Here is a 14,640-nt window from a genome sequence, read left to right as displayed (position 1 = left end):
ATTGTTTCTGTTTGGACTTGCTAGGTTTCATTAGTAATATATGGAAAGTGATTTTTTTTTTTGGTTTTATTTTGTATGTTGTTATGGTACTGAAGTTATTTCAGTAAATTTTTTCATTTACTGTCAGGTACTCAGAGCATCTAAGAGATAATTTTCCCTTATGCTTATTCTCTCAAAGCTTGTCCTGATGCTACAGCTAGCTTTTCTTACACTATATCAAGCAATAGAAGAAATAATAGATACCTTTGGTTTTGCCCTGCTCTTTATGAGAAAACTTCTCATGGTAGGTGGTGCAGTGCATACAGAGTACCAGGCTTGAAGTCAGGAAGACTCGTCTTCCTCAGTTCATATTTGGCCTCAGATACTTAATAGCTACGTGACTGTGAGCACTTAACCCTGTTTGCCTCAGTTCCTCGTCTATAAAAAGGACCTCGAGAAGAAATCTTTGCCAAGAAAACCCCAAATGGGATCATGAAGAGTCAGACATGACTGAAATGACTGAACAACAACCATAAACTCATGTTTCTCTGTTACAAATGGTACTAGGTCTTTGTTTTAGATGCCTTTGATCATAGTAAATAAAGTTCCTTTTATTTCTTTGGCTTTAAAGGCAAATAAGTGCTATATTTTGAAGGAGTTTTCTGCATTTCAATTATATTTGTGTCATTGTTATATGTCAGTAGTTTTCCTGATGTTAGATCATCCCTTAATATTCCAAAGTGATCATAGGGAATAATTTTAATATATTGCTATGGCACCCTTGCCAATAGTTTGTTATTTTTGCATCAATATTCATTAATAATATTGAACTGTGTTTTTCTTTCTCTGCTTTATCACTCTCTAGTTTGAATAGCAAGATCATATTTGTCTCATTGAAGGAGTTTGTTAAATTGTCTTCTTTCTACATTTGTTAAAACATTTTATGTAGCTTGGAGCCTCAGAAAAAAAAGAATGGCTTGACCAGAAAGAAATGAAACAAAAAAGTGGATAGCACTGGAGATAAAATGTCGCGTATGCTGGCAGACTTAATGATTTTGTTAGTTGATTTTTGCTTAACTGTTTGTTGTGTTACAAGACGGGATTCAGTGGAGGTGGTGGTGGTGATATTGGTAATGAGGTGGTACTGGAAAAAAGACTATGTAATAATAAACAAAACATACCAACAAAAAATTTTAAAAACAAAAAATGAAATAAAACAAAAGAAGCACCAAAAGGGCCTGAGGAACCTGATATCTTCATTTTATTTTTACTTTTTAAAACACATTTTGTTGACTCCTTTTATCTTCACACCACAGTAATTTCCTACCTCCATCCCCAACACCCTCATTTTGTGGAGGAAAAAGTGAGGTCCAGAAATGTGGAGTGAATTGCCCATGTGTAGTAAGTAGCAGATCTAGGATTTAAACCTAAGTCTTCTCCCTCCAAATCCAGTGCTTTCTCCACTATGGATACAAAGCTCCATCTCTGGGCTCAGCAATGGCTGCCTTTAGAAGAAAACTGTAGAAATTGAGCAGTCTCAGGTTTGAAACTGTTAGTGAAAGTAAATGCTAGGTTACACGGTAGATTAGAGGGTTGGATTTTGAGTCAGTAAGACCCAAGTTCAAATCCTACCTCACATGTAAAATAAACAAACTGCATGACCCTAGACAACTCTCTTAACCTTTCTCAGCCTCAGTTTTTTCATCTGTAAAATGGAAATAATAACAATAACAATTACCTTAGACAGTTGTTGAGAGGATTAAATGATCTATATAATCTACATAAAGGACTTTGTAAACCTGAAAGTATATATCAGTACAAGCACTGCTAATTGAAGAACAAACCATGAGGATAATTACTAGGAAAGATATTGGGTATTACAAAGTCTTAGATGATAGAGGAATTATAAAAGAAACCAATCAATGAGATTTTTATTTGTAATAAAAGTATAGTTACATTATGAATAAAATCCTTAAATTCAAATCATTTTTATTGTAAAAGTCTTCTCTTTCCCTGAAACTCCAAATACAAATATCTGAAACATCCTATGCTACAAAATTTAAAAGGAAATAAGAAAAAATAGACATGTAATCAAAAGTTGTTTTGACCAAAGAGCAAACATGCAAATGTGAGAAACAAGCACAAATTTTTGCTTAAAATAGGTTTGCTCAAATAAGCTCAGTGGTGAATGAGTATGAACAATGTCTTTCAAGAAGTTCCAATACAAATTCAAGAGGAGAAAGGGAATTTCCATCTCAAAATGGCTCCATCAGCACTTACACTAACAATATGCTGATTTTGGGGGCTTATCTTCATGCGGTTAATGTTGCCGCTGTGTCCCACCCCAACGTGGGTTACTTCACCATCACTATAACTCCATACTTTGACTAAATGGTCATTCCCACCTGAAATGAAGGAACATATACACATGAAACTGCAGGTCTGGAGTGTTTACAAAGGGGACTGATTTTCTGTTGATGGGGACTTAAAACACAAAATGAGAGAAATGAAATCTCTTTTTATTAAAAACAGCATATTAGGATTAACTCAAAGGCAAGAGAACATTTCTGACACTTTAAATAGTCCTCAATTTATTAATGTTCTTAAAAAAATGGAGTGTGGAACTAAATATACTCTTGTATGCCTGACAGAAACTTTGTTTTGTGATCAATGCCTTTTTTTGAAAGCTGATTTTTAAAAATAATTTATGCCAAAGCTTTCAGTATGTTTGTATCCTGATAGATTACATCAGGAAAATTTATATTCAGGGTTTCAACAGGCAATTAAAAAGTACAAAGCAGTTCTATTCCCTCAACAGGATCATAGATTTAGGACTATAAGGGTCCTTCAAAGTCATCTAATCCCTTCTCATTTACATGAGAAAATTGGGACTCAGAGAAGTGAATTGACTTACTCAGGGTTACAAAGCTAATTAATGACAGAGATTCCAACTCAAGTTCTCTAACTCCAAATCCAATATCTTTCAACTGTACCACATTGTATGAGATTAAAGACCAATTCTTCAGCCCTTTTCTTCCATTGCCCACCAAATAAATGAAAAGCAATTCCTATGAAATCTAAATCTTATCCTGTTCTTATCTTGGTATTAATCTTGTTCTCCTGAGTTATCTTTTTAGTATTTCTTTCCCAAGAAATACCTGTCAGCTGAATTCTCATTTCTCATGAGAGCTTCAGGGCTTCCAAACTGAATTTGATTTAGCTTAGCTTCAAAAATCCTTCTCCTCCAGGTTAACTTGCTAATATACTTAAATAAGGAAAATGTCTCTTCTTTTTCTTATTCCAGTACTAACCTGTGACAAAATGTACTCCTTCTGATGAAATATCCATCCCATTGATTGCACCAGACAAGGAACCTTCTAGCTCTCTAATTACAGTCCCATCAAACACTTCCCAATAACCGATCTGGAAATCAGGATAAAAGTGCATAATAAGAATTTGTGGTAATGAAAAAGATATAGCAATATGTATATGAGTCTTATAGAATATACATTAACAAAAAGAAGTACTTATTACTCCTCAAAAAGTGGCACAGAGTAAAAGGATAAAAGAGATTAAGGGAAAAAATGTAAAGAAACTACTTTTACATCATTCTTTAATGCTTCAATATTATAAAGAGCCATGACTTCACCTATATGATTTCACTATCATTCTATCCCTTAAGTAAGAGATTTCATTAGCTGATATAAAACAAACAAACAAAAACTTCACTACTTGCTGGCCAACTGTGTAATTCGTAGTCCCTCCAAAGTGGGCTGACCTGTACTTGAAGACTTTAAGCTCTGCCTAGCCTTCAAGAACTCAAGGTCAATTTCATATCACAATGAAGGCATTAAAATAAGATGTTTGTTGGAGGAACTCTTTGTTTAAAATTGGAAGAGCATTTAGAGTGAAGTTTAAAAGAGTTAAGTAGTTGGATTTTCTTCATGTTACATGTAACATCCTTTTTTCATGTTTCCTCCTTTTGAAACATTGCATTTCTTATAAAAGTACTGATATATGTTTAAATTTATCTTGAGAATTATGCTTTGATTTAATTTGGATTTATTTAATTGAAAGTTCTCTTGCTACAACATAAAGAGTCCGAAGAAAACTATAAAAATTAAAAGGTAGCAATTTAGGAATCATATATACTTTTAATGAATGGTTAATAATTGGCATAAGGTACTTCTAAAGGTCCAGGGATAACTAATGTAAAACTAAGGTTTTGCGTAGTTTAAAATAGTAACTCTGTAAAGTCTTTACACAATTAATTCTCTTGAGAAAGTATTTATGGACAGTAAAAAGAGAATTATTTCTCAGCTTCTGCCCATTATCCCCAGTAATGAATTAGAGAAGTCTCAAGTAATAAACTGTTTGTTTTTTCAGTGGTGATGAATTGGGACAATTTATGAAGCTATGCATATCTAGTCTTTCTCACTTTGAATTTAGTCAGAAAATAATAGCAATAAATAGGTCTAGCCATAGCCTAGTAGTGCCTTTCTATGATAAATCTCAGTTCTCTAAAAGGATCTTATCTCTTGGTGGCTACTTACTTTTCTGTCTGTCCCACTGGTGATAATCTGAAACTCTTCTGGATGGTAACAAACACATTGAAATAAAGTGTTGGCCAGAATCATCTGGTTCCTCTTCAGACGCCTGAAAAATAGTTATCCATAAAAAGCTCTGGAATTTACTTGCTGTTCCTCCACTAATTGGCTGCACCAGACTATCTCAGGATAGTTTTTTCTAGCCCAAGAAACACCTGGGATCATAGATTCCAAGACAGAAGGGTCTTTCAAGATCAGCTAATTCAACCCCACCTTTTATAGATAAGGAAAGGTAGACCCCCCAAGTGGTTCACTGATTTGACCAAGGCCACACAGGTAATAAGTCCAAAGCTGGACTTAAACCCAGGGTCTTTGACTCCCATGATCTGAGATGATCAGTTAGAGAAGGAAATCTATAACCTATCTCTTAATTAAATAGTCTTCCAAAGGGAAATCAGACAGAGATAGAAGAGATCATCTAGTCCAAATCTCTTATATTACAGATGGAAAAGTTAAAGATCATAGAAATGAAATTATCTGCCCCAAAGTCACACAAAGCTAATGTCAGGACTAATATTAGAGTCTAGTTATCCAAACTCCCATTTCTTTCCATTGTCCTCAGATGGATGGAAAAATGCATCTAATTTAAGTTTCTTGACCTCTTGATTACTTTTCCAATTGCCCATACCAATTATTTATTTCTCTTTATCCCCACCAGAGTGCATTTGTAATACTGCTTTTTTTTCTATATGTTTTATTCAGAACTTTCTTATAGAGGCAAGTTCTTTTAAAAAATGGATAAAACAATGAATTTTACTCCTTAAAATTTCTCACTTATCCTTAAAGCCTTTCAGAAAGGCTTTATTAGCTCCCATAAACTTATAGATGACAGTGAAAACAGTCCTACTGTACATTTATAGATGATAGTTTAGTAGAACAGCTTCCAGAGAGTCATAGATTGAGAGCTAGAGGGGAATCTTTAAAGGTTATTCAAGTCCAAGCCCCCTCATTTTAAAGCCAAGGAAACTAAGGTTAGAGGGGTTCTGTGACCTGCCTAAGGTCACTTCCTTTGATTTGAATCATTTTCCAGTTTGGATACGAGCTTGGAACTATGCACCCTCCTGTACCATAGTATTACATTTTTAGTGTTACTCCAACATCCTCACCATCACAGTGTACGTACACAAGGTCCCAAATAATGCAAGTCCCATCTGTGCTGGCTGTGACACATTCTTCATTATTCTTCTTTACCTTAATACAGGATACTGATGATTTGTGCTCCTTTAGGGCTTCCTCCAGTTTCTGAGTTTGAGGACCTATTTGCCATACCCTTACCTCAAAGCAAAACAAAACAATAGTGAAAAAACCCCATATACACCCAAAGTCAACATAAACAACTAAACTAGATCAATAAATTACAAGTCCTAGCCCTCCCTGCACCCCCTCACCTCCAAAGAAGGGAGACTTCATTTCTGAATTGCAAATCTCTTCCTTAGAATTGGTAGAGGAAGTTACTAAGTTGAGATACTCAAATAGGCTCAAATATATGTTTATAAACTTCCATGGAAGGAAAAAAAGAAAAGAAGGAAAGAAGGAAGGTAGAATTTATTAAACAACTTTTATGGACTATATGTCAGGCACTGTGCTAAGTGCTTATAAGGCTGATGTGATACCCACAGCAGCCACTATGAATATGCAATGTGTATTTCCAGGGTAAATTCATAAAATATAATAAACTCTCTTCCTGAAAGGCAAAACCAAAATATTTATTTGGGACATCATTAGAATACTAGGAAGTGAGATTTAGCAGGGTACTTATCTCTAATCCAGGGACATCTTAAACCCTAGACACATTCCTTCCTCTGCCCCGTCATAGCTTGCTTCTCTCTGCTCTGGTATTCACTCTCTGCTCATGTGCTCTCTCTGTCTCTGTCTGTCTGTCTGTCTGTCTGTCTTTCTGACTCTCTCTCTCTCTCTCTCTCTGTCTCTGTCTCTGCCTCTCTCTACTCCTCGGGCAGACTCCTCCAACACTGAGCTCCACGTGACCCAGGCTCCATGAGAGGTGGGCCAGAGTTCAAAGCAAGTCATATAGACCTATTAATGGGCAGGGAAGATCTTCCTATTTCATTAACATTACAGTGCTTTACAAATATTATCTCATTTGATCCTTATAATAACCCTGGAAAGTAGGTGCTATGATCCCCATTTTACACTTGAGGAAACTGAGGCAAGAGAAGTTAAGTAACTTGCTTAGGATCACACAGCTAGTAAGAGTTTGAGGCCAAATTTGAACTCAGATTTTCTTGACTCTAGGGCCAGCCATCTGTCTATCTACTATGCTACCTACTCCAGAAACTGTTGTAGGTATTCTAGTTCATATTTCTAATCTAAGAGTAGGTCTATGACTAATCTTGCTGAGGATGCCTTAGCTCTAGGGAGGGAAATATTAGTACCGATAAGCTAAACAAAATTTTTCCATTTCTCTTAAGCAGTAAACTTTTAGCACCAGGATTAGAATACAACTATCCAAACTCCTGTTTCCTTCCATTGTTCTTAGATGGATGAAAAAATGCATCTAAGACTGCTGAACCACTTTTCCAGTTGCCCATAGCAATTATTTTTCTCTATCCCCAACAAATTGAATTAAACTCTTCCATTTCTCTTGAGTAGTGGTTTACAATCTCATTTTGCTGAGTCTGTCTATTGTCTAAATAGACAACGCATTGTCTATTTTGTGAAATGCCCAAAGGCACAATTTATGTGGTTATTTTAAGACCCATCTATCAATCCTTTAAAAAATTTTGAGCTGATCACAATATATCTTACTCCCTCTAAAATGACTGAATCACTTCCAGGGCTAATAGGAGTCTCTCCTTCTACTCTTACACATCAAAACTTGCTCTGCAACTCTGAATCTTGGCTACCTAGTCATTGCCCACTTTTCTATATATAAGGCACCTCCTACAACTGTATCATCTATTTATCACATTCTACCCAGTACTCAAAGGCTTCCTCTCCATGTAAGCCATCCGGCTACTCTGAAAATAACCATAATTGCTCATAATGGGTCTCCTCTTTCTGTAATGTGTGCTTGATAGCTGGTCTAACTATCCAAGCCCATGCCTCTTTTGACCTCAGGTCATTAGTTAAAGAGGAGAGTGTCTTACCACCCAGAAATCCCTGTAATCCATTCTTCCGACTTCTAAGAGGGTCTTCATCTTGTTTAGCAAGATGGGCAGAAAGACGGGGTTTTAGTAACAATTTATAACTGCTCTCTTTTCTGGGTTATCTCCCCAGGAAGGCTCTACAGTTTCAAGCCACTCACATAAGGTAGTAGCTTCATTGTCATCATTCCTAATATGTTCCATAGTAAATTATACCCCCCAAAGGGTTTGCTATAGTATGCTAAGTCTTTTCAGTGGCATACTGTCACAGCCCATAAGCACCTCAAAAATCCACAAACCTCGGTGAGTGCTGATACTTATCCTTATATGCTTCAGTCCTTTAATAGCTTTGTAGCCATAGTAGCCATTCACATGGTGACCCTTCCCCTCCCCACCCCCAAACCACTGTACACTGTAAGTGTAGGTAGAATAGGGATGCCCTACAGTATGCAAAATAAACAATCCCAGATGATTTCCCCAAATATACCCCCTGCTCTGACTTCTGACACCACAGGCACAGGGACAATCTTGATAGTCTCTATGACACATGCTCCCATAGGCTAATAGGAATTCAAAAACTGGAAGGGACCTCAGAGACCACCACCTATCATTTTATAGATAAGCAAACTGAGGCTGAAGGAAGAAGCTGAGTGGCTTGCCCAAGGTCACACTATTAGTAAGCAAAGGGCTGTCAGGTTCCCCTGTGTATACTCATAGGCATTAGACATACAACAAATTTTATTTAAGGCAGTAAGAAAAACATAACAGACTGATATCTGAGTTCTTAGCTAAGAACTAGCCTATCACAATGTGCCTTGTTTTTTTCCTCAGAGGTTCTGTGCAGTTTTTACAAGTTTGTGACATTTTATATTTAGTGAAGTCCCTGTTCTGTCAGGAGACTTGTGGATCCCACCTCATTGATGCAGGTGCAGTTTCAGTATCTCTCACTGAAACGGGTCTGGTATTGCTGCAATAGTTTCCATAAGGTACTGGTGAACTCTGCCCTAATGCACTGGTCTTGACTTTCTGCACTTGCAGTCATTGATCTGCATTCTGTTTTCTTGGCATACCTGTCATTCTTCCAAGTGAAGTGCTCTGCTTCCCTTCTCTTTCGTGGTTGTCCCTACCACTCCCCACCCCATTCATTCTCTGACCACAACAATCCACCAAGTCTAGAAGCTCCTGCTCAACATTTCCTTCAGATGCCCTCTTCCTCACATATGGGGAAAGAGAAGAGAGATTTGTCCAACTCCTATAGTTCATGCTTATTATATACACACCCTCCTGGTTGCCTACTTTTTGGGATAAGATCTTTGGCATTTATCTCCCTGAGATATATGTATTTCTACATCAAGAGGAGGGACTGTAATATCAAGATATAACACAGTCAGGGCAAATTGCTTCTCCAAAAATATTCTGTGAATCACATTATCTTCCTCTAAGGATTTATCTGTGCTATTATCATGGAATCTGGCTGGAATAGGCAACTAGGTGGCACAGTGGATAAAGTGCTAGGCCTGGAATCAGGAAGATGAGTTCAAATGCAGCCTCACACACTCACTGGTTGTGTGACCCTGGCAAGTCACTAAACCCTATTTGCTTCAGTTTCTTCATCCATAAAATGAGTTGGAGAAAGAAATGGCAAACCACTCCAGTATCTTTGCCAAGAAAACCCCAAACGGGATCATGAGGAGTGAGACATGACTGAACAACAAAGGTTTCCCTTCTAGCTCCAATATTCTGTGATTCTTAGATGCTGGATCTATCTTTTTCCCCTCCATAACAGATTATTTCTTTGATTATTAAGACTAGAAAAAGATTTTGGTTAGGAAAAATACATATATATCAATTCAGAGGAAGGAAAGAAGGAAAAGGAGGAGGAAGAGAAGAAGACATTTAGCTAAGTAAAAAACTTAGGCATTTTCATACCCCCTAGCAAGTTTAAAGTCTAGAGACTGAGAACAAAAAGATTTTCAGGCAAAGTTAATTATTCATGAGAATCAGATAATTAAAAGACAAATAACAGAGATAAAATAAAAAATACTGCTATGAGAATTTTTCATTTTCCTTTTATTGTCATTTGGAGCTCGGGGCTGACTGAAACCTGTCTCCTGTTTATATTAACCTCACCTGGGTTTTAATGATAGCATTAAGTAATATTCCTGAGATAAGAAACCAAAAGAGAAAGAGGGAATAGCGCATGTAACAAAATCTTAAACCCTCTGAAGAGTATTTCGCTTACTTTATGCATGGAAAAATTTCTCTGATTCCCACCCTTTAGTTATCTGTGACATGTAAACATCTCAATCAGCCTATGTGAATTCTTTAAAAGTAGCCTTGTAGCATTATAGAATAAATGTTTGCAGATTCTGTGTTTAGATCTATAACTTAGTTTAATAATTTGTTGGGGGAAGCGTGTAATTATGATTCTGTTTGACCAGGTCTGTGTGACATTTAAACATTGCTATATGTTAAAAAAAAATTTTCTCTCTCAGATATAATTTTTTCTCTATTAAAAATGTGGTCTGAACCTCAGTAGGGGTTCAGGGTTATTTTTCTGAATCCTACACTTGTGCATAAGCGGAATAAAACCTAGGTTTTAATCTCTAGAATTTCTGCACTGTGATAGATTTGTTCAGCAACAGTTAACCTGTCACATGAAATCAACAAGAATCTTTTTCCCATAACAAAGGAAAGGAACAGGAACAAAAATGATAGCTCATATTTAAATAATTAATATTAAAGTTTATGAAGTGCTTTTCTCACAGCAAACATATAAGATTGATAATATAAGTCTATCCCCTTTTTATAGATATGAAAATACAGTTCCAGGACAGTAAGTGACTTGTTCATAGTCACACAGCCAGTAAGTGTTAATAGTTTGTTTTTCAAATCAGGTCTACTGATTCAAAGAATGACATTCATTTTATAACAGCACATTTAAGTGATCATGAATAAAAATGCCAAACAAATTATTGTTTGTTTTGTGAGTATTCAAAAGATCTGTTTTGCTGTTTGTTAATGGGTGTTAAAGTGTAACTGTTTTAGTAAGCATCTTTAAAAAATGTCAAATGAGATTTGCAAAAATCTGTAGTGGGCTTAGACAAAGAACCATTATCTTGAATCTCAGCATGATCCATTTAGCTTCCAACTAGCAGATCGCCTAAATTTCAGAGGCAGCTTTTAGAGAGGAAAACAAAATTCCCATAAGACTGAAACTACAAAAATAGTGTTGAGGTGTCAATTTTATGACTTCTTTTTTCCCATTTTTACTCTTCTGTCTCTTCACCTCATATATAAATTTATTCAACACCCTGCCTCTGAGAATGATATTCCCAACACTTGACATCATTCAGGTCTTATTCTCTACCAACTACAGCCCATTGAAATAAACAGAGGTGAAAGTTAAATCCCAAATAAATGGATTTATGAGGGATTGCTCACATTAATATTTTAAAGTGAAGTTTATCCACAGTCTTCCTCTTTAAAAGTTATTTTGATTTTTGCCTATGATTGTGACACTTAAGAGTGTTTTTAAATTAAATTCCAACTACATCACCTCAAAGCAGTCTTAGGTTCGAATACCACACCTGCCCTTCACCACCTCCACTGATGATTCTTTTGCAGTCACTTGTGGTAGCGATGGCTGTCACTCCGATGCTGTGAGCATTGTTTATGGTATACATCAGTCGACCTGTCTCTGGGGTGAATGCACGGATTTTACCGTCATTCCAAGCTAAGGGAACAAAGAAACGAAATGCAAACAAGGTAAATAAATGTACCTCAACCGAGGACGCAGAACCACATAAAACGTAAATAAGATGTAGTGTGGAATCTGATATAGGGAGAGGGGCGATGAGAGCCTAAGTGTAATGTCTGTTTGTTGTCAGAAATCATACTCCCCATCCTCTCCACCTCACGCATATTAATCTCCTAAACTTCCACTGGATTGTTCACATTCTCAGCTTCTGGATAGGAAGTATGTGGTTATTGTGAGGAGAGGGGTTGAGAAGGAGAAACTGTGCTGGACTGGTACCATCTAACCCATACCAAAGTCCCCTCTGAAGTGATCACATCCAACTTCTTGCCTATAGAAAGGACCCACATAGTGTGTTGAGATATCTTCTACTCCATTTCTTGGTTTGGGGGATGTCTAAACCTCTTCTATACCCCCAACTCCCAACCACTAGATCCCTCCTGCTGAAAAAAAATCCATTAGATTTAGCATTTAAGAGGTCTCTGGTGACATTTGAGATAGCAGTTTCAGTATGGTCATAGGGCAGAGTCAGATTATAAGAGCCTGAAGCAAGAAAGGAAAACAAATTTACGCAGGTAACAGAGAGTCACACACCCAAATATCAGCATATTCTTCATACTTGTATGGGAAAAAGAGGATATATGTGTGAAGAATATGTTGGTATGTGAGCATGTTGGACAGCTAGGTGCTGTAAAGAATAGAGCATGAGCGTTGGAGTCAGGAAGACCTAAGTTTGAATAGTGCTATATGACCCTGCACACAACTCATCTGTAAAATGAAGTGTTGCTTTCAAGACAAAAGATGTGCGTGTGTGTGTGTGCGCATGTGCATATATACATACGTATATCTCTTTTTTAGTTGTTTTATTTCTTTTGAGACTATAGGTTAGAAGTTCTATGGCCACTAATGGCCCAATCCCAGTAAAGATTGGTTAGAAACCTTTAAACCTGTGAAGTTCTCTGACTGGGCCAATTTACTCAATCCTTGGGAAGTGTCGGTGCTATTCCACTCCCAGGAGCTCACCATACTTGTACCATGCTCAGTATAAATGCCCTTTGGGCTTTAGCCCTATCTTAGCTTAGAACTTCCAAACTCAAGGAATCTACTAGATTCAGCCTCCTTCAGTAGAAAGGATTACAGCTCAATGTACTCCGTTGTAAAGTAAATGTTAAACATTGCTATTGTTATTACTAGTGATGCCTCCTAATTGTCAAACCTATGGATCCCAACAAGGTTCCTAGGACTCCTTGCAGAAATGAATATGATTGAAGATATAGGATGTCCTGCTGTGCTGAACAGGAGATCCCAAGTAACTATTATATTCTGTATCCTGTAAGAGATTTTCAAAAACTACCCTTCAGTTTATGCAGGGAACTTGAAGAACTGAATGAGGGCTACCCATATTTGGGCTATATTAATGTGAAATTAAGTTCTCTAAGGAAGTCATGAGTATTAGAACTAGATAGTAGACACCTTGAATATCTCTAGTATCATTGATTGAGACCAAGTTCAACCTATTAGCTGAATTAGCAGAATACTACGGACAGAAAATTGAGATTTTATCATTCTATACCCCAATCATTCATGCCTCCATTATAGGATCTTACAAGAAACAAGAGGTAGTGCTGACAGAACATTACAAGAGTACCAAATCCCTCAGTTTGAGAGTTGATTCAGAAAAGCTTTTAATGACTTTCCAGTGCCTGCAGATATATTCCTAGACACAGGGAATTAAAAGAATAGACTTGATTTTAACCTAAGGATTGAAAAGGAAGAACAAAATTAACTCAGTGTTGGAGAGATCTTGACAATTAGAACCAATGTAGCAAACATCCTCACAAATCATATGGATGCCTATGAGGCAAACTGTTGTAGAATATAAACACAGAATGTTATAATGTCTGTGAAATTTTTCCATTACTGCTTAAAATTTTCCCCCTTTAAACCTAAAGGGTTTTTAAAAATGTGAAGTGTTTATGAAGTGCTTTTCTCACAACGAATATTTAAGATAGGTAGTATGATTTTTTTTTTTCTCTCTAAAAGGTGCCTCTGAAATTTAGGTGCTCTGTTAGCAGGAAACCAAATGGACCCAGCCTTAATTTACAAAGATGTAAAGCTATAGAATTGGAATAGAGTATTAAGATTCTAATTACTTGATAAAACAAATAACATCTCTGTGCCTAGTGGAGGCATTCCTTGATGACACAGACCCAGCCAACTGCTGATCCTGGGGAGCAAAGGAGAGCAGGAATCTTATTTTCAGCATCTAACCCAATCTGAAGCATGCAATGGAATAGCCAGCACAGGAAATCCGAATTAAAAGGGAGCCTACAGTTAGTTCTATCGAAGAACCATCAGAGCTTTCTAGTTGCTGAGTCTGGCAAGAGTCTACCGCAATACTAAACAGGAATAAGCCCATAGATGTATCACTTAGATTCCAATCCAGGTCAGAAACTGATAGAACTCAGACAAAAAGGGCAGTGATTCTACTTTGCCTTGGATCAGACCATTTTGGGAGCACTGAAAACTTGCAGGTCCCCAGCCTCAGCAATCCCCTGGATCCTGGAATAACACATTGTTCAATAACCCCTAGAAAGCAGCACCAGCAGGACACAAACTCAGCCCAAATATTCCCTCCCAAAGTGTGCAGAGACCAGTTCTAACATATAAAGTCTGAAGTCAAGAAGTGGGCTGGAAGAGCAAATAGAAAAAGAATCCCACCCTAAAAAGCATTTTGGCAATAAAGATGCTCAAGATAAAAACCTGAAAGAACAGAATGGCTTCAAAACATCTATAAGCAAAACCTCCAAGAAAAATTCTTGGGCCCAAATTCAACTAGATTTTCTGAAAAAATAAAGAAAGAAGGTTTAAGAAAAAAAGAGTTAAAATGTTGTTATAAATGAAGTGAGAGAGTTAGAGGGAAAAATTTGGAAAAAAATGATAGTTATGGAAGAATGAATTGGAAATAGAATTAACCTATTGGCACAAGAACTTGCACAGGCAACAAACTCCCTGAAAACTTGAATGGATCAAACAGAAGCTAATGACTCTAAGAGACAACAAGAAATATTAAAAACAAAGTCAAAAGACTTTTAAAAATGGACAAAAATGTAAACTATCTTATAACAAAAACAACTGACTTGGATAACAGATTAAGAAAATATTTTAAAATCGCAGGACTACCTAAACACGA

The 14,640-nt window shown here is 36.7% G+C and overlaps 1 protein-coding gene and 1 long non-coding RNA gene across 5 annotated transcripts in view; one reads left to right on the top strand and one right to left on the bottom strand.

Annotated features, from left to right (window-relative positions):
* LOC140525562 (uncharacterized) overlaps window positions 1–14,640 on the top strand; it is a 31,486-nt gene that overhangs the window by 7,826 nt on the left and 9,020 nt on the right. The gene's annotated exons all lie outside the window — the stretch shown is intronic.
* The window catches only part of CFAP52 (cilia and flagella associated protein 52), a 66,674-nt gene continuing 53,916 nt past the window's right edge, over window positions 1,883–14,640 (bottom strand). For 3 of the 4 annotated variants that reach the window (XM_072641061.1, XM_072641060.1, XM_072641062.1), the window contains 5 exons: window positions 11,281–11,426; window positions 5,710–5,861; window positions 4,533–4,635; window positions 3,291–3,402; window positions 1,883–2,384 (listed from right to left, as the gene is read on the bottom strand). In XM_072641061.1, the coding sequence (XP_072497162.1) occupies window positions 2,209–2,384; window positions 3,291–3,402; window positions 4,533–4,635; window positions 5,710–5,861; window positions 11,281–11,426 (689 nt within the window). In that variant the 3' untranslated portion in view covers window positions 1,883–2,208. Of the gene's footprint in view, window positions 2,385–3,290; window positions 3,403–4,532; window positions 4,636–5,692; window positions 5,862–11,280; window positions 11,427–14,640 lie in introns of those variants that run through there. The other variant, XM_072641063.1, reaches the window with a different exon arrangement.

Source organism: Notamacropus eugenii, chromosome 2 (genome assembly GCF_028372415.1).
Source record: "Notamacropus eugenii isolate mMacEug1 chromosome 2, mMacEug1.pri_v2, whole genome shotgun sequence".
NCBI classification, from domain to species: Eukaryota; Metazoa; Chordata; class Mammalia; order Diprotodontia; family Macropodidae; genus Notamacropus; species Notamacropus eugenii.
The sequence above is the reverse complement of the archived record's forward strand: the minus strand, read 5'-3'. Positions and strand labels throughout refer to the sequence as shown.